The sequence below is a fragment of the Phoenix dactylifera genome, chromosome 2 (assembly GCF_051530095.1).
Source record: "Phoenix dactylifera cultivar Ajwa chromosome 2, Ajwa_hap1_PhDact_Kaust_v1.1, whole genome shotgun sequence".
In the NCBI taxonomy this organism is placed as follows: Eukaryota; Viridiplantae; Streptophyta; class Magnoliopsida; order Arecales; family Arecaceae; genus Phoenix; species Phoenix dactylifera.
In genome coordinates, this window is record NC_143191.1 from 740,498 (window position 1) to 764,739 (window position 24,242).

Genomic DNA, 24,242 nt, shown 5'->3' on the forward strand with positions numbered 1-24,242 from the left:
TCACCAGAGAAACATGGTTCATGCCAGAAATGGAAGCAAAACGGCTTTTTGGATTTTGAGAAATAAATGAGGATAAAATATGTATTTTGGCCATAAGAAAAAAAGTAAAAAAGTAATCTTATTTTTTATTATAAGGTCGCTGCAGCTCGGCTCACTCTATTATTTGAAAAATACGTAATTTACAAGACGATATATACTAAGACTAAAGCCAATAATAGGATATCTAAATTAAAAATATATATTATTAATCATGATGTATATCAACAAAATTATTTAAAAATTTATATCAGTATTTGGTAGTTTTTAACCCATGATCAAACTTGTGCAAAGATGAATAGTTAAAACGGCATAAGACCATGTTTTATTATGATCCAAGCATTAAAATTTATTCATTTTTGATATATATTTATTTTAAAATGTATAGATTATAATCAATATAATTGATTCTCAATTTAAGTACTTTATCATTATTTAGTATACCAGTAGAATGGCAATTATCATTTTTCCATCTATATGATGCATAGCTTAGAAATTATCAAAATATGTGATATTTGGTTTCAAGGTATTTTTAGTGTGGTATGGATCATAATCAGCAGCATGGACCTTCGATTTAAATTTTTAATTATAGATTTTGGACTGGAGAGGAATAGATACTTTATCATTTCAAAAGGATCATATTGATCAGCATGGTGGCAATTTTGATCGACGCATCAAAATAGTTTCTATTTATTACACTAGATTGACATAAGGAGGAAGCAAAGAGAAGATTGACGGAAGAATAAATGAATGAATAAAAAATATTGTATTCTTATTTTTCAATCCTTATATAAAAAATTATTTATGAAAACTAAAAATGTAAATATGAATTTTTGTGCGTGAGTATTTACAACATGATGAGCCACTACAAAGATATAATCAAACAAGTGTATATGCTTTGTAAAGCTTTACGTTAAATCCCAAATTAGATTTGTTTCATATTTTGAAAAAAAAACATAGTCTAGAGTATCTTCATCATAGTTAGAGCTACTTATTTACATTATTTTGGAGAATATAAAGAAACTCAACAATTTATGCTATCATATAATAAATTAAAATATTATGTATATTATGCAATTAATATAATTTTGATTCTTCATTATTAGATGTTAAAAGTGATAGGCAAAAGATCAATAAACTTTATCTTACTATACTAATCATATGCTCAATACTTTATCAATTATTATGCCTATGTACTTTTCAATTTTATCATTTTAGTCACTAATGGTACAAACTTGAGTTTAGGTTGAAGTTTTACTTTTCGATGACATGGTTGGTGTTTTATTGCTAACTATTTAAACTATTAAATATGGCTATTTTAAGTATTAATTGTACTTTTATATTATTAGATATTATGGTCTAATAATTGTTTTTTGTACAATAGACTAAATAGTGAAAGTTTTCCTAATCTTCATATTGTTACATTGTTCCATGTTTTAATCACCGACAAAAACATAAAAGAATAGTTTTATATTATATTGACAAACAAATAAAACTAAAAGTAAAAGATTTAAAATACTCGAGACAAATAATCAATTTCTCATTGAGATTTTTGAGAATTTATCATGTAAAGTTCTTTCAACAAAATATATGCTTCACGGGATTTATTTTTTTATTTTCTTTTGCAAATATTCTTGTATTGTGTTTATAAAATAATATTTAGAATTTAGCATTTTTTTGTTTCTACTTGTCAATATCTTAAAATGTCTTTTACTTAACTAAAAATGCTTCAAGATTTTGATTGCATATAATTGTACATCCTTTCTTCCATGCTAATATAGCAATAATTTATTTTTTAGGAAAACCATCACAAAAAATTAATCTTTACGTATTAAAGGATCATCGCATATAACTTATATTTTCTTCCGCAATCAAACTTTGAATTGAAAAGGAGAGAATTTTAATCAAAAGTTGACCAACGATTCTATTTATAGAAGAAAATTTAGTTGCCAACTGTCAACAACAAGTGTTGATAAAAAATGTGGATTTATAACAAAAGATGTGTAAACTCCATAACTCTTTCTTCTCGTTCCTAAATCCATATGAAACTATAAAATAGATGGGAGAAAAATGCCTTAACCAAAAAAATAGAGAAAAGATGAAAAAAGTCCTCTCATTCAAATCCACACGCCTTCTTGATAGGGAATAACCATTGAGTTGTTTGGAGTAGATCTAAACCTTATAATCAATTAGCTTTAATCTCTATAGAAATATAAGTTTATTTAGCCCAGACCAACTATATGTATAACTATAATTTGATTACTCTTGTTAACTAAACTTGACAAAATAAACAATCCAATTCTAGTCTAGTCTACTAATCAGTTTGATTCATGAGACCATAGGATAACACTTTTTTTACTATTATCTAAATTTTACCTTGATTTGTCTAGCAAACTTTATTTTCTACATGTTAACAATCCAAATATCTATATTTTTAGCTAGTTTTTTTTTTCTTCTATACCTTAATATTCAACTTTTTCTTATCTTCATCTTTTGTCATAGGGTATTTTATTTTCCAGTTTGACTTAACCTTATGATCAACTTATTGACCAAATTCAACAACATATGCATAACCCCGATCAAATTAACATGACTTGATAATTAATCCGGTCTATGAAATTGTAGATTATCACTTTTGCTAATATATGTTTAAAATTTGCTTTATCTTTAATTTGAAAATTTTTTTCTATAAATACAATTTAAATCTCTTTATTTGGTCTAAGTTTATTTTTTATATTGCATTATTTAATTATTTTTTATCCTACTCCAAATAACGGAGTATTAACTTAAAAAGAAAAGAAAAAGATGGGTTCATGGTTTTGTTGCAGTCGTTTTTCTTTCTTGGCACGACGTGCAAGTTTCTTTTCAACACCATTATCCATCACATGATCTCTCTCCCTCTCTCTCATTTTGCGCCCCTCTCTTTGTATCCTTCTTTTACCTCATTAGTTTGCTAATACGTTAAAATGTTATTGCTTGTTAGCAATTACTTGTTCCATTATTGCTCTATCATTATTGGAAATTTGCTCTTTATCCCTCAAAAACCCATCAATTTCATAGCATTATCACCATTGCTCTATTGCTAGCTAATTGATTCACCTATCAAGAGCCACTATTTGGGTCCCTTTAGATGCTTTCTTTTACCATCATCCAACATCAATATTTCACCATTTCACAGTACCATTATTATCTTATAGCGCGTGAGGTAATTATATCATAACCTAATTTGGTAAAGAATGGGATGGGATGGGAGGGGAGGGGGATGCGAATCGCAAGTTCTTACTGGGCCCCTCTTCCATCAGAAAATGTTCGATGCGAATCACAAGTTTCCGCGTGCCCTCCCCAAGCCGTGGAAAACCTCACTGGGCCATCCACGTGCGAGTACGTCACCCCAGCGCTACCTCAGTACTGATGGAAAGAAAGCATATCCATACAGTCATCTGGGCATGGGGCATGCGGTCCCCTGATTTAATCAACGCCCGCACGTTTCGAACCCAAGCTCCCTTACCATCAGGCTACCACCTTGGTGGCTCTTTTCTTTTTCTCTTCAAAGTACGCCAATACTCAAGAAAAATTCTTCATCAACAAAAAAAAAAAAAAAAGTATAGAAGTTGACCCATGCACTATATTTATTATGAAAGTGGTTATGGTTCGCTATTAATGTGTTCGATGCATAATCAAATTACATGCTTTCATACCCCGTAACCCGGTTTATCGTCGGGAAGCTCATTTCTTTCATGACGATCAATTGCCCTCGCATGATTCTTTTATTACAGGACTACCCTTATTCTTCCCAAGAAAAGCCAGTCCCCTCTCACCCGTCCTCCTTCCTCCTCCCCGCTCGAGCCCTCGAAACCAAAATCCTACCTATGGCGATCGCCGCTCTCCGTCGAATTCCCCTCCCCTTCTCCCTCCTCTCCAAATCCGTCGCCCGGACGTGCTCCTCTGCCGCCCCTTCCGCCTCCGCCAAGGTCGCCGACCGGATCGTCAAGCTCTTTGCCATCGATCTCGACGGAAAGAAGCGCGAGGTGGTGGGACTCTCGGGCCAGACCCTCGTCCGCGCCCTGATGAACTCCGGCCTCATTGAACCGGCCTCCCACCGGCTGGAGGAGATCGACGCCTGCTCCGCCGAGTGCGAGGTCCACATCGCGCAGGAATGGCTCGAAAAACTCCCGCCGCCATCGTACGACGAGAAGTACGTGCTCACGAGGGCCTCCAGGAACCGGATCCTCAACAAGCACGCAAGGCTCGGATGCCAGGTCGTACTCGCGCCTGAGCTGCAAGGTATGGTCGTCGCCATCCCCGAGCCCAAGCCTTGGGATATCCCGTAATGAGGGGAGAGGGGTTGGTGATCCCTACAGCTAGGGCTCCATTGTGATGGAAAGTTGGGGTTTTTTTCTTGCATTGGATTCAGAATAATCATAACTGCTACTTTTGTTACAGATTCATCTCCTTATATGCTTTTGTTATCTGAAAACAACTGTGCTGATGCTTTCAGTCGAGTGGCTTTTATGGAAATATGGATTTTTCCTCCCTTGTTCTGCTTGCATATATTTTTTCCTATCCGTGATAAGTTTTGGTAGAGATTGCTGAAATGAAAGGGAAATATTTGAAACATATATTATTTACTTGATAATTTGGGTTAGTGAGTTTTAGGAATTGCGGTGTTTAAATGTTGCCGAACAGATTTATGATACATGTCTTGGTGGGAATTGGGAAACACTGAAACGAGGAAGTTTTGCTTAATTGTTTTTTATATAAAATTGAACTTGAATCAATTGTAGTGCCAAGTTTTGTGATTCTTGTGTTTACATTACGTTGCATCTTTGTCAACAAGGATCATTGGGTTTTCTGAGCACAATATTTAGTTTTTGCTTGCTACTAAGATGTTGATGAAATTCGTGGAAGTCTATAGTTTCTGCTGGATGTGTAGTTTGACTAATTCTGGAATCTCAGGTTATTGTATCCTGTTCTAGTTAACTGATTTTGATTTTGATTGTGGTTCGACCTGCTATCCTTTTTTTTCCTTTTTATTTTCAATCCATGGACAAGTTTTCTTTGGGGCCCCAGCTTCAGAACTTTGATACTATTTTGATTGTGTACCAGCATTTAGTATCAGTTGGATAGTTAACTGGAATCTGGGAAGAATTGTATTGGATGTTTAGATTATTCTTGTCCATTGCATTGCATTAGCAGAAGATTTATTTAACAGGTGTTTCAAAAAAAAAAAAGGTATGCTGCTTCGTCCTTCATCCAGCTTTCTGCGCTTTATTTGGTCCTTTGAGGTCTGAGCTGGGGAGGAATATTCATAATTCTACTGGCATTGAAATTATCAGTTTTCAATGGAACTTTGAGGCTGTAGGCTACCTTGATTACTTGATATGAACTTTCATTAGGTTTATAACCAATCATTTCCGTTCTTAGATGAAGCATCAGGTGATTCTGTAGGGGGGAAAAAAGAATCCTGCAAGGTTAAAGGTGGGTTAGGATTTAGGACATCTTACATGATAGATCTTTTTAGTTTAAGCAATCTGGAAGTTCTCTAGAATGACCAACATTACTTGCTGCAAATTAAGCTGCATGCAAAAAATAATTCTTGCATTTTTGCTATCCAGGCAACTTGACCTTTCATATATATCTTTATCTAGTCATTATTTTGACGAGTCATAAGAGCTTCAAATCTGTATTTCTGGTCCATAGTAAAGTTGCTGGATTTGATGACATAAATTAGGATTGATGCAGTGAAATCTTTCATTAAAAGTTTTGAATCTTTAAAGTGTTGTTGCATATCCTTGCAAGTTCTTTGGATTGATGTCCTTCTGGTCCACTTTGCTTAAATACTTTCCTGTCTTCTGATTAGCTGTAAGCTTTTTATTAATATGCAGTTGGGCCTATCTTTGAATTGATCTTATGGAAAAGCTTTGAGTAATTATCGCCAGCATAATTATGTTATTAAAGTTTAAGACCATCAATTTTTATGAATTATTTTGTTTTTCTATGGTTTTGCTATTGATGTCGATTGTAGATATCCGAGCACATTGTGCTTGCAACCCTTGAGCTTATCTCAAATTGTATTCATTCCAAAAATCTTATATATAAGGGAACTAAATGAAGCCTATGATTAGCACTGAGACAAAACAATTAATTGATTGTTTGGGATGGTGTGACTGTGGGACAGAAACCAGTAAAGCTGAGGTGGCAATGTGATCTCATCTCTAGGTAGAAAGGATGGAAAATAGTACCATAAAAACCTGGGTGGAAGCAAGTTTATGTGCTGTGCAATATAAAGGGCAGATTCATGGATGAGCATGCAAAAGTTTTAATAATGAATATTCAAAGAGTTCAGGAGTAACAAGATTTGTTATCTGGAGGATACAAAGGATGGATTTTAAAAGTATATTGAAATTGCAACTGGAGCGAACAATTAATTGATTGTTTGGGATGGTGTGACTATGTGCGATAGAAACCAGTAAAGCTGAGGTGACAGTGTGGTCTCATCTTTAGGGTAGAAAGGATGGAAATGAGTACCATAAAAACCTGGGCGGATGCAAGTTTATGTGCTGTACAATATAAAGGGCAGATTCGTGGATGAGCGTGCAAAAGTCTAACTTCTGAATAATGAACATTCAAAGAGTTCAGGAGAAACAAGATTTGTTATCTGGAGGACACTAAGGATGGATTTTAAAAGTATCTTGAAGTTGCAACTGGAACAGGCGAATGTGATTCAGGATTAATTTTGGTTTATTTGTGGGAGAATGAGCCTTCAACACAGGTGGTTTAGAATCTTTAGATGGAGAACTGAATTACAGTAGTGTCCCTTTTTGTGTGTGTGAATAGTTTATCATCCTATCCTCAAGGCACTCCCTCAGTGGCATGATCATTATCACCCATACTTGTCTTATCGTGAGCAAGAAGAGAAATTAAAAAGAGAAGATAGGAGAGAATAAGAGAAAATATCAGGATTAGGGTAAACAAGGGACTTTTATATGTATATTATTTGAGTAAAAATATATGTTTGTTTCCTGGTATTCTCATTTTGTTTTCATTAACCATTTTTAAGTTCTATGGATGAGCTATCAGGATGGCACGTGGTGAGTAACAAGCTATTAAACTTGAGATTTAACGTAACCTCATAAACTTAATTTTGTACTTTATGCACAACAAGATCCGCATAGAAATGTTTATGAAAACATCCGCATGAAAATCCTTCCTGGTTTCCGCCGCCGTCGGCGTCCTCATCGACAACTCTCCCCCAATCCATACTCCACCTTCAATGACAACCTCCAAGCACCTCCCTCTCAGCCATATGTTAATATATATATATATATATATATATGTTAATATATATATATATATATATATATATATATATATATATATATATATATATATATATATATATATATATGCATGTACGTAGTTGAGAGGGTGAGTTAATATGGGATTGTAAAAAGACATAAACTACCCTTAAGAGTTATAAAAAGTAAGAGTACTTTTTGTCCAATGAAAAATGGGTAGATTGATAACCTACCATAACAGAGAGTAGGTTATCAATCCCCCATATGTATATGTATATATGTACATACATATGTATATGTATATGTATATGTATGTATGTATGTATGTATGTAGAGAGAGAGAGAGAGAGAGAGAGAGAGAGATTTGTCTGTCTGTAAAAGCACATTTAGACATCAGGTTAGCAAGATATTTTGGGGAGGATTGTGATTAAACCTTGGAAGGACCATGGCAATCCCTGATGACCTCTTTGGCTATTTCCAATAATATTTGCTGAACAGAACTAGAAATCCAAGTTTATGCTATCAATATAAGTTCAGAGTGACAGCTCGGAATGCGCAACCAAATTGCATACTTCCAAACCACACTTTCAGTGTACTCCTAACAACTAAGGAAGCAGATAAGATCCTAGGCCTCAAATAGATGTGCCGATCAGGATGTCTGGATGCTAATGAAGTTGTGCTAGATTATGTGTGAATCAGATGGAATGGCTAAAATGCTGAATAATAAACCATGAAATTAACTAAATGAGTTACAAAGCTCATGGCCTGGTAACTGACTGAAAAGTATTTCATGACCCATATAACAGCAAATGGGAACAATTTCGGATTTGTGGAAATATCAGAAACATTATTATCGCACACATTAAGCTTCTCGTATGAAATTCAGTTACAGTTCTGCAGGTTTTGAATATCTGATCATCCACTCAATCTTTCGTAACCATATCAACGAGTTTCAGAAGGCATAGACTGCAGCCGAGAAGCACGAGGCCTTGCTTCAAAATCGAATATCTCCCTTCACCAGAGTAGAATTTTCTCCTGGATAATTGCATTCAAGGTTGAATTCCATCAGAGTTCACCAATAATCCCTGCAAGAACAGGACCCATCTTCGAAATGGTGAAAGCGATTTCTATCCCTCACCACAATCTTTCTTTTAGTGACCTTTGAAATGAGCTTGATCATTGAATGGCAATCACCGCACACTCTGAGGTTCTTTACAACCCGTATTGTCGTTCCTGGTTTAGTTGAGATAAGACCATAACATATAGCCAACCTCTCACCATGGATGGCCAAAGCCCATTCCTTCTCCTCTTCCTCAATGTCCTGCAACACCACATCTCTAGCAGGAGTATACCCTTCTAATTTTAGAGCATCATTCAACTCTTCTAGCTTTCGATAAATTTCCTCTCGCCGAGGATGCCTGATATCCCCCAATAGGAACTCATGGATCTCATTGTCCACTTCAATGGAACTGCAACCAGGTTCTTTCTGAATACCCCTCTCCTTCATTTTTGTCCTAATTCTCGCTGCCTCCTCCCATTTCCTAAATGAGGCATAAACATTGGAGAGAAGAACGTAAGTTCCAGAGTCAGCCGCTTCACTGTCGATCAAAATTCTAGCCACCTTCTCTCCAAGGGTCAAGTTTCCATGGATCTTACATGCACCAAGCAAAGCCCCCCATATAACATGATCCGGTTCAATGCTCATTCTTTTGATGAACTCATATGCTTCCTCCAAACGCCCAACACGGCCAAGAAGGTCTACCATACAACCATAGTGCTCTATTTGTGGCTCTAAGCCATGGTCCTTTACCATGGACTCAAATATCTCAAATCCCATATCCACAAGCCCACTGTGGCTACAAGCATTTAAAACAGCAACAAAGGTGATGTGAGTTGGTCTTAGACCTTTTGTAATCATCAGCCGATATAGTTCCACGGCCTCATAGCTCCTCCCATTCATGGCAAGCCCGACAATCATGGAGTTATAAGAGACTGCATCCTTCTCAGCCAACTCGCTGAATACTTCTTGAGCTTCTTCAAGAATTCCACATTTTGTATACATATCAATGAGCGCCGAACCTACGAAAGTATTCAGTCTGATGTTGTACTTGCCGACGTAAGAATGGACCCATCTTCCAAGCTCCAATGCACCCAATTGAGAGCAAGCCGATAGAACACAAACAACGGTAAATTCATTGGGTCGGACATTCTCCCTCTGCATCTCTCTGAAAAATTTCAGTGCCCTATTCGCCCTCCCATTCCTAACACATCCATCAATCATCGCAGTCCAGCACACAGTATCCTTATCTTGCACTCCGTCAAACACAGCTTCAGCTTCTTCGATCAAACCACGGTCGGAGTAGCATGAAATCAAAATCGTTGCAGCGACCGCATCTCTCTCGGGCATTTCACCAAACACCCATCTGGCATCATCGAACTTCCCACATCTCCCATAAAACTCCATTAATTTCATGCGAATGGGCCTCTCGGAACCAAGCTTCAGTTTGAGAACCTGACCATGGACTTGTCTCCCCTCTTCTAATGCCAACCGAAACCCACAGGCTTTCAGAACATAAGCGATCACAACTGGGTCAGGTTCAATGTGCTCGCCAACCATTCGAGCGTAAAGCCGGATGGCATCAAGAGAAGAGGCGGCCACAATCTTTCCACCAATGAGGGCAGTGTAGTGATAGACATCAGGGTTTTCAATCCCGTCGAAAATCCGGGCGGCGTAGTCCATGGACCTGAAGGCGGAGCAAAGCCGAAGGATCTTGAAGAGCAGAAGGGGGTCTCGGTCCACCCCAGTTTTGAGGATTGCGGCATGGACCGGGGGGAACTGGTCGATACCATTGCATCTCCGTAATAGAGGGATGACTTGGTTTGGAGAATGAAAGGTGGCGGTCTTTCTCCTCGGTTCGTGGGAGTTTGGATCGGGGCATGGGCGGATGTTTGAATTTAAATTTGGAGGGAAGGAGGCCGCCACACCCAGCGTGGAGGGAAGCATTGGAAGAAGCCCTTCTGGGCTCTCAGGACGGACTTTAGGGTTAGCGTCATGCACGTCAAGCACTCGATCTCAGCATAACATGTAGTTCCGGTAGCTGTACTCTTGATGGCCTAGCATAATAGCCATCTGATGTTGATCAGGTGACCCATGTTAATCTCTTCTTACAAGGGCTTGCAAACTCATCCATTGCTCTTTTAGTGATGTTATGCTCACTAAAAGGTCGGTATTTCACCTATGTTCATGCATGACGTAAATTTCTCTTAAATAATTGCTGCATCTAAAAAGATAAATTATGCGAACTGTTATTTTGAAGGACTGGCACTGCTGTGTTTTAGCCAATGATGACTAAAGACTGTTGGTGCCGGTGCTTCTGCCAGCTTGGTTCGCTAAGGTTGGTATGTTCATTTGCTGCACAATTCAAACATGCAATCCAAAAGAAAAACATTTCAGAAACAGTCTCATAATCAGATGGAAAGAAAGCGCCGCCATCAAAGGTCACGGGGCTTCGCGAGCTTTGTATCTTCTAATTTTATTGAATATATCCATACACATAATATATAAAATACCTGCTTTAGTTATAATAATAATAATAATAAAAAGAACAAAAATCTGGTTCGACCTTGCTTTTGTGTTTGCTGATATTACCCGTGATTGCACGCGAAGGAATGAATGAGAAATCATGCAAGAAATACAGATGAACAGAAATAACCAAAGAGAACAAAGATTTTTTTTTTTTTCAAAGAAAAAAAAACTAGCGTAAATACTGGGACACGCTTCATGGCCAGGGTCTTCTGAGTTTGTGCTGCATGTTAGAAGTTAGAACAGGTAAAATTAGATTTCATCTACGGTTCTCACTCGCAAATGCAGACGAGAGATGATAGGTAAAGAAAAAATTAATAAATTATACGGGAGGGTCGCGGCTCATGCAAGCCTTCCCATGTAACAGCTCGGTGCCCAGGTATGCTCGCCACGACTACCAGCGGAGCATCATATTGAAGGAAACCTTTCTTAACGTAAAATGATCGACAGGAATTGCAGGCCAAATTATGACGAAGAAATTATTGTCCATCGATGGCAAATAAAAATGGTTCTTTCTGGACAAGCTACCACTGTGGAAATCATTTCAAGCAGCACAGCACTGCTGCTGGCTGACCTCTCATAAGCTTGAATGACATGATTTTGGGCAGACCACTTGGGGGTAAAATATCCGGCATCATTTTCAATGTCCCCTCACCTTCGCAAATTAAATAGTTGCAGCACAACTTAAAAAGTACAGTACTCTTTCAACACATTCAGTTTTGTGGGAGGTTCAAGTTTAGTTGAGACACATGATACAGAGCATCTACCATGATCCCTCAGCACCCTTGCTTGGATCTTTGAAGGCAGAGAATCCCCAAAAGGTCTTCAAGGAGTAGGGTTGAGAAATGGTCACCCCTTCATCTGTGATCTTTGCAATCTGCATATAAAATTAATTATATTAGTATATTAGTTTAATGACAATAAGAGAGCATTCAAATGCATGGAGTAGTGTTTGGAGAAAATCTTGAGGACTGCAACGATCTGTACGACAATCTGTTCATTTAGCACCATTGAATGAAATCATTGCGGTTCCATCAATGAAAATTTCCCACACAGAAATAAGAGTCTACTTTAATGCTATCCCTATGGCTATGGAACACCATGAAAGGAAATAGGTCCACAGAGTATTTGAGAACTAGACTCCGAAGAGAAGAAGATGCTTGACAACTCGGAATTACAGAAGTGGCCTCAGTTATCTGAGATCAAAGGCAATGCACGAAATTGCAAAGTCACACCATGAACCTACGAGGGAGGTACAGATTAAGACACGTTACAAGCATATCTATGAATCTGTTTGGTATCACAGAAAGATTGACCATTAAAAAAGTTTCCTCGCTTAGGAAATTAGTATATAAGGATTTAAGGAGTTATCGACATCTGGTTTTCATTGGCCTGAAGAAAGTGTATGCACATTAGATTATATGTGGGCTTTAGAAGAATGGTATTTCCTTGTACATCGAGGTCATTAATGGAAAAACAACTCTATAAGTTTCCCAATACAATTGAGCAGTATCAATATTGGACATGCTGCTAGCAGATATCACAAGAGGAAATATCATGATATATGATATTTATGGATGGTGCAAGGCAAAGGGCTCAAGATATAATCAAACTGGTATTTTTATGAAATATGACTTTGACAAGGTTAACTGAGAATAATATGAAAATATAATTCTAAATTTCATGAAAATGGAAGTAAAAGAAAGTCCAAGTAAATAATCACCCTATTCTTCCTAAAACTGAAGGAGGAACCAAAAATGGTACAGATAAAAGATTGTACCAAGCTCTAGGCACATAAAAAATATGGAGAAATAGTGTGCATCCATTGCACAACTTTAGCTAAAACATGCCTATACTATATGTCCAAACCCTATACTACAAACCCCTATTCTGCTAACCACATGCCCATCGCACAAAAGCTTAGTAGTTTAATATGAAGCCCATCAACTTACATCATTCCCTACCTTGCATTTTAACCAACAGCGGGCACATGATATGCACATGGAGAAAATGTTCAGTTGTTCATGGAGGACTCTTTGTTTAGTCCATCTAAATTATTCTCCCCTCATCAAGTAATAATGTTTATGATGATCCGTAAATCAATTTAGATAGAGATGAAGTAATTAGTTATGGTGCCTTATTTATTTTCTATTATACCTCTCCTTTATTACCTATCCTTGACTGCAGCTATCCATATATTTCCATGTGCATCACATCCTATGTGCAAGAGAAGGTTGAACATCTTATTGAGAGGGGCATATCATGTCCAAGAGAATTTGGTTTATATAATAATATAAGCAATGACCTTTAGGCCCTATTTGGATGACTGAACCCCAGATGCAGTTGATAACTCCCAATGACATTAAACTGGAGCTGAAATGTGAGAATTAATAGCTTGACAGTAAACATCCATCCTGAAATTTTTAGGGATAGCCAATAACAGCTATTAGGTGCATTTTACAATCCATAAATGGTAAGGATTAAAGATCAAGAGCCTACATTGGACCCTCCAGTTTCTCTTCTATAACACACTAAAGAAGATAAAAAAAAAAAGCTGCTAGGTGGTTATATATTGATGGTAGATTCATAAATTCAATAGGCCTTAATTGTGCCAAGATATAAAAATGATAAACATACTCCCAAAAAAAGGGTTTATCCTAGGAAAACTATTGCAAAATACATCAAAATTTCAAACCCCTATCTGTTTTGGGGGGATAATACAGCATAAACCAGTATAAACACCCTTTGCCCACTTTATTTCAAATTATCCAACCAAGGGTAAAAGGGAGATTCCAAAAAAAGGCATTTTACTCGCTTCTTATTCTTAAACCTGGATAAAAGTAAACTGACAACATGTTAATTAAAATGTTATGCACTGTGAAACAAATTTTTATATTGATAGTAATAAACAAATTGCAAATAAAAGAATGTAATATAACAGAATCTAAAAATGGATTATGGTCACATATATGTGAAATTGACATAATTGTATAAGACAAGAGGGGCCACATCTGTGCATGTATACACAAACAAGCTCAGGCGACTCCAATCACAAAGATTACAATACATAAAATAAACCAATGAAAAAATAACCATTACGTTAGAAATGATAAACATAAAGCTAAAGCAAAAAAATTTCTTCCTGAATATATCTATTTCCAAGCCAATAAAGGATATTGTGGTTAACATAGGCAAGAACAATTCATCTGCTCTTCAAGGATCCAGCGTGGTATTAAGACAATCAAGGTAAGATGCTCACAGGAAAGAATCATACCTGGAACTTGTTGATAGCTGATCTGTCACGATATAAAAGTACACGCAAGCACTTCTCCAGCAGCCTTACAGCTTCTTCAAATGTCATGTCCTCACGCCATTCATCACGAAATATTGGCCTTGCAAGATGATTTCCAAATCCAGTGGCGACATGGTTGTCCTCAAAATGTGTACCAATCATGCCAACCTGGGCAGTGTCCGCCATAGTAAATATAATAATAACAATATATATATTTCTAAATTAATCAGAAAGAAACTGAGAAGAAACATACAGATGTGCACTAAAAAAGATATAAAAATACCATTCCAAGATATTTTTGCCCATTTTTAACTCCACCGATAACGAGTGAGTTCCACAGAGGATTAAATTTGTTGCGTCTATTGTACATCACCCGATTCAGATAGTTGTGAATCTCCTTAGGACCCAGCGAGTTTCCATCATCCCACATGTTATCATACAGGCTGAGGGAAGGGGAGAAATGAAGTAATTAATGAAAAAAGAGATGCAACTTAAATGCTGTTAAAAGAGTAAAATAGAAAAATATAGGGTACATCCAGAAACTCCAAAAAAAACCTGATGATCAGGAAAACAAAAGGATGTCGAACCAGTTTACACTTAATCATATACTTTGTTTATTTTGAGAGCTCACTCTTAAAGAAGCCTTACATAAGCTCATCAAGATAATGCAAGATCTCCTGAAAATCACTAATTTCTCCACTTGCTCCAAGAAGAGTATGTTTACCAATAGCTTTTATACGCTCCACACTCTTGTACCGTAAAGTAGATCCATAAGATCCTGCAAGTTGTAACATGAAAAATCATATACATGATATGCAAGTAATGACAGTTCGGAAGAAGACACCTGATTTGTGCAACCGATTCAATTTAAACAGCATATTCTATGTTTGATCTTCCCTTTTAATTTTCCTGATTACCTAATTCAATATTATTGTTAAAGAACATAGTCTACGTTTGATCTTCTTTTAATTGCCTTCCCTTTCTTCTCCTTTACTGCTCCTCTTCTACTTGGAATCAATCTAAGAGGTTCTTTAGTTTTGGGCATTGGCTTTCAAGTGCTCTCTCCTATAGCTCTTTAGTCATTCTTCAGGTCCTTAATTTTGTTTTGATTGTTGTCCTAGAAGCTCTAACGACAAAAAAATGTTCCACTTCTTTTCCAATTTTGCTTCTCCTAACCACTATATAATAACTATGATAATTGTAACAAAAAAAAGGAAAAAACCCCTAAACCTGTAGTTTGGAGATGCAGATGGTATCAATATCACAACCATGTGAATTATGTTTTGTTGGAAAAATTGTATATATAAGGCATGATTGCTTCTGAGTAATTTTGTAACTTTTTTCTGGCATAACTAATCTACTGGCATATTTAAGGCATAACTAATTCAACGTGTTTCACATTTAATTTAATTTTAGTAGGTCTCATTTTGGCAGATATGTTGCAAATTAAACATCATCAGTCAACAATTTCACAGTTAGAAGACTTCTAGAGCACATAGTCCATACAGTATCATTAGATAGATTAAACAGGGAGGACAAATACAGGAAACCCTCATATTGTCAAGCATATGTAACTTCTAGATAATATGACTAAGGAGAGCCTTTGCATCATATTTGAGCTGGTCGAAGCAGTGCAGTTCTAAACAGGGAGGACGTCTTGGTAGTAGAAGGTTCATTTCTTGGAAAGAAGGTTGTAATTTGAAGCGTCCATGGAGATTCCTAACAGCTAATGACTCCATCTGAGCATGTCAAATAGGGATTTGAAGCAAGGAATATTCTCCAGTATTCAGGAAAAGGGTATGAAATAGCTGTTAAAAGCAGATCTTAAGAATCAAATTCGTTCTCTTTAAGTATGCTATTTGAGGTGAATAATTGACTATCTCAAATTTCTGTTTCTGACCCTTGGATCCGAACAGAACACCACATCTTTCTAAGTTTCTTCAAAATGCATAGACAACCAACAAACACAACACCAAAGGGCTCTTTCCTAACAGGAACACTATAATTATTATTAAAAAAAAAGCTATTTTGATTGATAAGATCAGAACCATCCACTATACATTTCTCATGGAAGAATTTAATTCAAGCCCATCCATCAAATACTACTCCCACTTGAATTGGTTATGTAAATTAGCTGATGGGATCATAGCACCCACCAACTATTGTATTTGGGATAAAAAAATTCTTGAATCAGTCATGAACATCAAATGTGCTGAAGTCATATATATTGAAAAAGAAATTATAGTAAATGTCAGTTGATGGGATCAGAGCCAAACATTTTGCATGTTCAAATACATAGAAAAAAATTTGTTTGCCTTTCTAAATTGAAAAAAAATACATAGAAAAATAGATATCGCAGAGGGTGGGGTGGAGGACTTTCTTTTTTGAATGACCAGGTGCCTTGCATGTGCAATGCACGTGCTATGATTTTTTTAATTGGATAAAGCTATAGATGGAAGTCAGCATAGTAGTGATCTTTCTAGTTGGAGAGAGATATAGATAATAGCAGGCGGTTGCACCTTCAAGTCTGCTTTATCTCTTGTGAGGACTCTTACCACTTCCCAATAATATCAGCATGTTAGTTCTTTCCTGGAAGCCTTATTTCCTGGGAGTTTTTCTTTTCCTCTCCAACTACTTCATCCATTTTTCCCTAGCTCACCAGCACTTCGTTCAACTTTTTCATCTCATGCTTGATTATGTGAGTAGCCATATGAACATCTAACAGATGACATGGTTTTTAGGAGTTTGAATCATAAGTATAGATGCTGACACTTTAATGATGGGCATGGTAAATGGGTCCTTTTAAAGTTCATAATGTTGGAGTTCCGTTATGAAGTCTAGAGTGTAGTCTATGTATTTGAAGGATGACTAAATGGTTAAGTTCATGGATGTTGATGTTATTGTATAGAAATTGCTATTTTATTTTGATAAAGCACAATGTTTTATGGATAACTTTTTAGATAGATGTAAATACATCATAGATATGCATAAATATACACACGCGCGCGCACACATATATGCATCTGAAAAAGTCAATCCAATAGTGTACGCTAGTGAGCACTCCTTTTTTGAAAATATGAACCATATACACAGCTTTTTTGTTAGACACTTGTAGTATAAGAAGGATCATTCACTGCCCATGAAATTCAGGATGTTGAATTATGCCAACAAAGGCATAAACATAACATGGAACGCTAAAATGACTTTTACAGATATGACAGTCAAATTTAGATATATACTTGTTTGGTTCACAGAAAGAATTTTCACTCACCAGAATATTTTTTTTGAAAAGCTGATTTCAAGGAAAATAATTTTGGTATGTTTGGTTGGCCATAAAAAAATGGTACATTTCAAAGTGGCATATATTTGGTTGAGCATCTACTTTTCTAGAAAAGTTGTGTGAAATATCTATTATACTCTTAATAAAGAGAAAAACCTTATCCATGAATTTTGATGGCTTAAGGGTAGTTCTAGAAAAAAAAGAATCCCAATTTTCAAACAGTAAAAAAATAACTTTTCCATTTTCCTCATGGTCTTGCTTTTCCATGAAACATGAAAATTTTATTTCCATAGGAATGCTACTTTCCTATCTTTCTCCTTTGAAAACTTTAACCAAACAAGAGGTCTTTCTTCATTTTTGCGTTGACCACACTTTTTCCCTTCTTTTTCCGCAAACCAAACGAGTCCATAAATCCAATGAAAACAACTTGCATACTATCAAATCTAAAGCTTGGCAAAGCTCCTATGCAGTCAACTATCAGATAGACTGACCTCCCAAATCAGCAGCCAAGGCAATTCCATCTTTATATTTCACGCCTAATACTGAAGTACCGGTTACATATGGGTACCTGTTCACATGATATAGATGTTTAAGGCTGTGATGATTTCAGAAAATGAAAATGAAAACAATGCCAGACAGTAAGAATGGAAATATACATATCTACGTATAAGTATCAGTTAAAAGTGCGCAAATACCAAGAGTTCAGAATCACTTATGCTATATTACATCTGATTTATGTTGTTAAGTTCCTCTAACTATCACAAATGTAGAAGAAGCATGACTCTTGAGAATTTTTGTAACTAGTACGCCCACTAGTTTTTCGAACAAATTACAATCTGCTAGATATTTCTGCCTGGAAAATTAGACATTTGTAGATCCAAAAAATACTGCACTTGGCTACAAAAACAGTTGAAGATTCAAAACGGAAAAGAAAATCATGATCAACAAGCTGGTGCTTCTCACGCTTATTGCATATGTTTGGTGTATCAAGATCAACTTTCTAGTAAGTGCTCTATGTTGACAGAGATGGATACGAGCAGTAATTTAAGAAAAATTAACTGCACAATCTGGATGCCACTTCTTTTGATGTTTATGTACGATGAAATTGAGTACATGTCACAATCCAGATTCAGAGCATTTAGGCATTTAGATTCCCCTTCATATGAAAACAAATAAACACTACATATAACGGCCATTACAGAAAATAACACTGATGCTTCAATTTTCTTGGGCAAATCCCCAATAAATATAACTGATAGCGATGTGCTGACATTTGATCCCGATTATTATCTGAAGGAAATCTTAAGTTACAAATTACCAAGTGATTCCTACCTTAAAAAAAGAGAAAAAGAAAGAAATTATTCAATTATTCATTCAAAGAAAATAGATCATGCTTGTGTGAGATAATTCTTACAGGGTTCTCTCAGACCCAACATCCAAGCTTGTCGAATCTTTACTGCTCGCAGAAGATAGACCTACCGGCTGCCCTCCCAAAAAGCGAAGATGAATTAGCCGTGAGAATTTATAGACAAAGAAATGAGAGAAAGAGGGGAAAATCACCGACCTCCATGTTTTTTTTTTCAGAGAGTTAGGATGAGGGTTGGAAGAGTTGGTACTAGGGTTCCGATTGAAGGAAATCTCGGCCGCTGTTGTGGGGTTTCGGTTTTGACGGATCCGCCGAGCAGGAGAGATGTAAAGGGCTAAAAACGGATCGGGTTGAATTTGGGGATTTGCGTGATCCGATCCGATCAGAAACACGGCATGAAATCAGAACTCTTGGGTACAAACCGACCCGTTATAGAAACAGGCCGAGGCTTATTGACCCGAGCTTGATCGAATGTTGACCTGGCTTGGGTCGAGTCAAACACGAGCCCTTTGTGATGGGCTTGTATCAATTCCTAGCTGGATATTGGGTGGTTTGGAAGGAATATAAGTACAAAAACTACGACTAGATGCGTGTAATTTAGGTCAATGTGAAGGCATGTTTTATTTTATGACTAACTAAATCTTTATCTAGTCTACGTAAGAAAAAAGAAATTGATCGAACTTGGGTGCAGTTTTGAACTAGGTGCACGTCAGTTAGTGGTCTACTTTGGATGTTACTTCACTTTCAACATGCTAGTATAAATAAACTGATAATTATTATTATAAACTACAATGAGCCTTTTTATTTTCAGATGTTATGTTTGATTGATCTAGATTATTGGAGTCGTTGCATCATATGTGCAGTGATGGGTGAGTGTTTACCTTGCCATCTACTTGACTTAGAAAACAAACATTCCGATAATATATTCAAATTTAGATTACATCTTTGTGTCAAAGTTGACACTGCTATGTCAATGAATTATGATATTGATGAAAGGATACATATATAATTAGTACTTGGTCTTGTAAATAATTATGATATCGATGAAAGGATGAAATACAAATTCCATTTCCTTCCTCGTTCTTTTTGCTACCACTTTTTATTATTTTTCGATGAACTTGAAGATCGTTCTTTTACATTGGTATTCGAACAAAATAATATTTGTAATTCTTGAAATTTTGTGGAAATTTAAATCTGAGATCTAAATCAATTAAGTTTGTCTTAACTTAGTCGAGATTTAGTCTAGGCTTATCTTGAAAACCTCCTTTACATGTCAGTATCTAATGCCAAATCATCGACCTATCTCTACGAGTTTATCCTCTATGTTAATAGAAAATGCTAAAGACATATAACGAGTAATTTCTTTTCTGATATTTTTATGTTACACAAAGATCTCTCTTATCGAGAGCTCCATAAAAAAAGTTAGATGATAGCCATGCAATTTTTTATGTGACATTTTTATGGTACCGTAGCACTACTCATGTTGATATGTCAACCAACCTACGAAGTGGAAAACTTAAACCATTTTTTCTTTGCAACACAGAGTCTGTTCTTCGTACCGAGGATCTACTTTATGTCCAAACTAGCCAATACATTATGTAGTAAAATCAAAGAGAATAAAATAATATCTGTAATACTGTACAATAAATATTCTTTCAAAAAAAAAAGAGAGAAAAAAGCTGAAACATCAAATTTGGATTGAACATTCACTGCTATATAGTTGTTCCGAAGTTTTCAAGCTCCTTCTGGTTACTAACCTACGATAATGTCACTTCAACAATCAACACAACAATGCTGGGCTTTGTTTCCTAGTGCTACATTAGTTTCATGACATAAAATGTCAATGAGTTGGCCCAGGTTGGTGCCTGGGGAATGAGCGGGCCCAACATATGAAATTTTTTTAATAATGAGATTAAAGAGTGTGGAGATAGAATTCGAACTCAGAATCTCTGCTCTAATACTATGTTGAAATGACCACTTGTCCTAAAAACTTAAGCTTATAGAATGAGGTAGATTTATTTATATATTTTTTTATTTCCAGACCGGCCTCTGATTTTGGACAAGAATCAAGGTGAACGATTTTAGCTCCAATCGAGGAGTCGCTAAGTTAAGGAGAACCATCAATACACGTCGACCGGGGCTGACATTCCTAAGACTGACAGCCCGACAGTTCGCAGTCGTGGCAATCCCACATTCTGTGTCAGATCTTTGCTGCACTCTGCCCACGTAGATTGATCCCTGCACCGTGGCCATACTACCAATTGTTGCCTAACATTATTGTATGTCACATCAGTCCAGATAAAGATAGGACTTGCTCTCGTGTATAAAGAGGTTAACTCAGAGGACTTATGGGACATGCATAATGGGTACTTACTATTACTCACCGAGACTATTCTGTGTTGAGATTTTTTTTTTTTTTTCATATTGTTATCTCGTTATTCCGACTATAGCATTGAAGAGTCTTCTACCAAAAATTCTCTGAAAGGTGAATTTCTTGCACGTCAGCTAGATGCTTCAATCAATCTACTAAACTTATTTTCAGCCGATCTCAGAATCATCCCAGCCACATTTTTATCTCAGTCCGGATTCGGCGGGACTTGTAGATCTTTTATCCTCCGGTCTCAAACTCGTGCTTCCAATTTCAAAGCATCTCTGCCTCCGTGGTCCCATGCTTTGGCTGGACAGCCATGGTCGCGGTCAAAAACAACTCAGCCATTAGATCGGACGTACTCCTCCCACCCACTCGTCTTTTCGTACTCGTACGTGGCTGATTGCCAGGGAGGAACAGGCAATGTATGGAGACCAGTCTGCAACTCACGTCCGGAACCCTCTTGGCTCGTCCTCCCATGATATCCGATATAATAAACACCGTCACCCCAGGTCCCCCTCGAACCTCTTCCTGGAGAGTTCCTTGCAGTTCCGAAAGTCGACATCGCTGTTTCCCAACAGCGACTTGATGATGCCGACCTTTTATATTATCTAATCGGTGGCAGGGCTACGGATTCTGACGTGTCCCTTACGAAATAAGAAGAATCGAAGGCGTCCCTTATACTATTTTTCTACGGACGATAATAGTATCCGGCACGTAAATAAGATGTATATGCCGAATTGTGATACCTCTCCAGCCAGTCAAGACTACGGTCGTATGTGATAAGAACTTTAATATATATCTAATATAAAAACTTCCCCCGTTTCTAGGTGGTGCCAGTTATTTGACCTCATTAACTGCATAGAAGAAATATGGGCACTGGCGGTGAGAGAAAACTACACGCATGTCAGTACGGATATTTATATTCATAAGTTGACGGGTCAAAAGGGAAATAATTGCAATAAAAATTTGAAACCACCTAAACTTTGGCGATAGGTGCTATCCGTTGATGGACATATCTAAAAAAATCCTCGTGATGTTCGACTCCCAACATGCCCCTGAAAGAGAGCGGCTCCATCGGATACTGAAACGCTATCATGGTAACGATTTTGTAAGAGCATGGGCGATTTGATCCATGGTGGAGGCATGAGGAGAGACTCGAAGTAAATCTTTGGAAACTTTTGTCACAAACAAGATAGAGAACATATGCTGATATGGAGGTGCGTTATCCCTGTTGCTGGCTCAATCTGCATCTGAATAGGGATAAAGAGTAACCGGAGAATGACGCTCGGAGGAGAGGCCATAATTGATCCTGGCCTTAAGATATTGAAGTACACGTTTCACAGCCGTCGAGGGTGTTTGTGAAAGTGAGTACATAAGCCGGGATAACTTGCTGACGAGAGAAAGAGAAATGTTTGAGCGCGCCACAGCTTGCTTGTACTTTGAGGTATCAAAAGGAGTTCCATCAGAGTACTGGTGGTAGAGTTGGAAATAGTATTTGTGAAAATGCTCGAGTAGATCTCGGATGTATTTGTGCCATGACAAGAAAAAGCCTGTGGATGGCAATGTAATGAGTCGAGATTTTTGATCAAGAACCTACAGGATAATGTGTCAGTAAATTGGAAAATAAAATTAGAGTCACCGCCGGTGATGATGAAATGGTGCGCACAAACAAGAAAATAGAGTGTGGGGCCATTCTTAGAGTACATAGAGATGCATCCAGCTTAGAATTGCAAAAAACCATACTCCACTAAGAACTCCAGAAGCTTACTTCAAATCATAAAACTGCACAAATAGTTGCTTGATTATAAGGCTGAATGTGTCGTGCTTTTGTAGCAACTGATGCTCCAGTCACAATTCAGAATTTCATTGAAAAAGACTATTCAGAAGGTTTTTGAATTTTTTAGTCTTGTATATGTATCCAAATTTTTTTTAGCGAATAATATGTCGAACTAAACACACGTTTGTACGGTCCTCATAGCTCCCATTCAGGTTATGTTACCGACTTGTGGCCAATTATATGTCAAGTGGCATTACACAGCATATGCTCCCGAGGGCCATTAGGGACTGACGCATCAAATTCCTCCAATACAACTGCACACTAATTAGGATCCCGGTGAGCTCAAGGGACACAAGTGGGTTCAGTGAGGGAAGGAAGACGGAGTTTGGTGGCTGCAAAAAAATTCTTGGGTTCGTAGATGTTGTTTTGAGAATGGGTCACCATAGGATGGGTACGATGTGGAGGAGAGGAAGACCCATAGAATGGGTCACCGAAGTGAAGACAGCTCAAATATGTAGCACGTTGAAATGCATGAGACCAAAAAGGAAGAAGAAGAAAAGATTAATGCAACAAAGTGAGACTTGTATGTGATGGTATTCCGTACTTGAGTTATATCGAAGTGTATGAGCTCGTGTTGCAAAATGAGTAATATTATGAGAAGCTCTTTTTTTAAAAACTTTTTATATTCACTAGCACCATCGAATAAACAGAAACAACAGAAATATTAAAAAAAAAAACAAAGAGCCTTAAATTTTAGAAATAAAAATGACATCAGACTTATTCTTCAGAGGGAAAAGTAGTTTAAGAAGTCATGTCAGAAAAATAGACAGAAGCTATTACAAATATTGGAATGGCAGGGGTATGGTGGGAAGCAGCGTTCCCACCTAACATTCTGCAGCAACAAATATTTTGGTCTACTCATTTAATAGAAAAGCAAGTATTGTCTGTATTGATGCGAATAAATTAGCTTGAGCTTGCTCCAAACTTGGTATGAGCTACACCAGCTCTGGATGCTAGATTAATTTATTTGAGCTAGAGGTCGACTCTAAATTTAGGTACTAGATTCTGCGAAGCAACATGAGTCCAAGGAGAAAAGGAAAGAAAAAAATAATAAAAAATGTATAATGTTTGCAAGAGAAGAAGGTAATCACTGATGACAGTAAACATGCATGCGGATGTGGTGGAAGAATATGTAGTAGAATAGATGCTTAAATTCTATTCAGATCAAATTCAATCAGA

General features: G+C 36.9%; 3 protein-coding genes across 3 annotated transcripts; 1 reads left to right on the forward strand and 2 right to left on the reverse strand.

Moving 5' to 3' along the window:
* Positions 1 to 3,845: 3,845 nt before the first annotated feature.
* On the forward strand, positions 3,846 to 4,570 carry LOC103706021 (uncharacterized). The gene has a single exon (XM_008789958.5). The coding sequence runs from the start codon at positions 3,906 to 3,908 to the stop codon at positions 4,365 to 4,367; it is 462 nt and encodes a 153-aa protein (XP_008788180.3). The 5' UTR covers positions 3,846 to 3,905; the 3' UTR covers positions 4,368 to 4,570.
* Positions 4,571 to 8,048: 3,478 nt separating this feature from the next.
* LOC103706112 (putative pentatricopeptide repeat-containing protein At5g59200, chloroplastic) lies at positions 8,049 to 10,539 on the reverse strand. Its single transcript, XM_008790117.5, has one exon. It carries the CDS (start codon positions 10,336 to 10,338, stop codon positions 8,407 to 8,409), a length of 1,932 nt encoding a protein of 643 aa, XP_008788339.3. The 5' UTR covers positions 10,339 to 10,539; the 3' UTR covers positions 8,049 to 8,406.
* Positions 10,540 to 11,370: 831 nt separating this feature from the next.
* On the reverse strand, positions 11,371 to 19,195 carry LOC103706022 (proteasome subunit beta type-4-like). The gene is made up of 7 exons (XM_008789959.5): positions 19,054 to 19,195; positions 18,904 to 18,971; positions 17,981 to 18,057; positions 14,858 to 14,987; positions 14,493 to 14,652; positions 14,192 to 14,377; positions 11,371 to 11,794 (listed from the first exon to the last, which is right to left on the reverse strand). Exons 1-7 carry the CDS (start codon positions 19,057 to 19,059, stop codon positions 11,681 to 11,683), a joined length of 741 nt encoding a protein of 246 aa, XP_008788181.1. The 5' UTR covers positions 19,060 to 19,195; the 3' UTR covers positions 11,371 to 11,680.
* Positions 19,196 to 24,242: the final 5,047 nt, after the last annotated feature.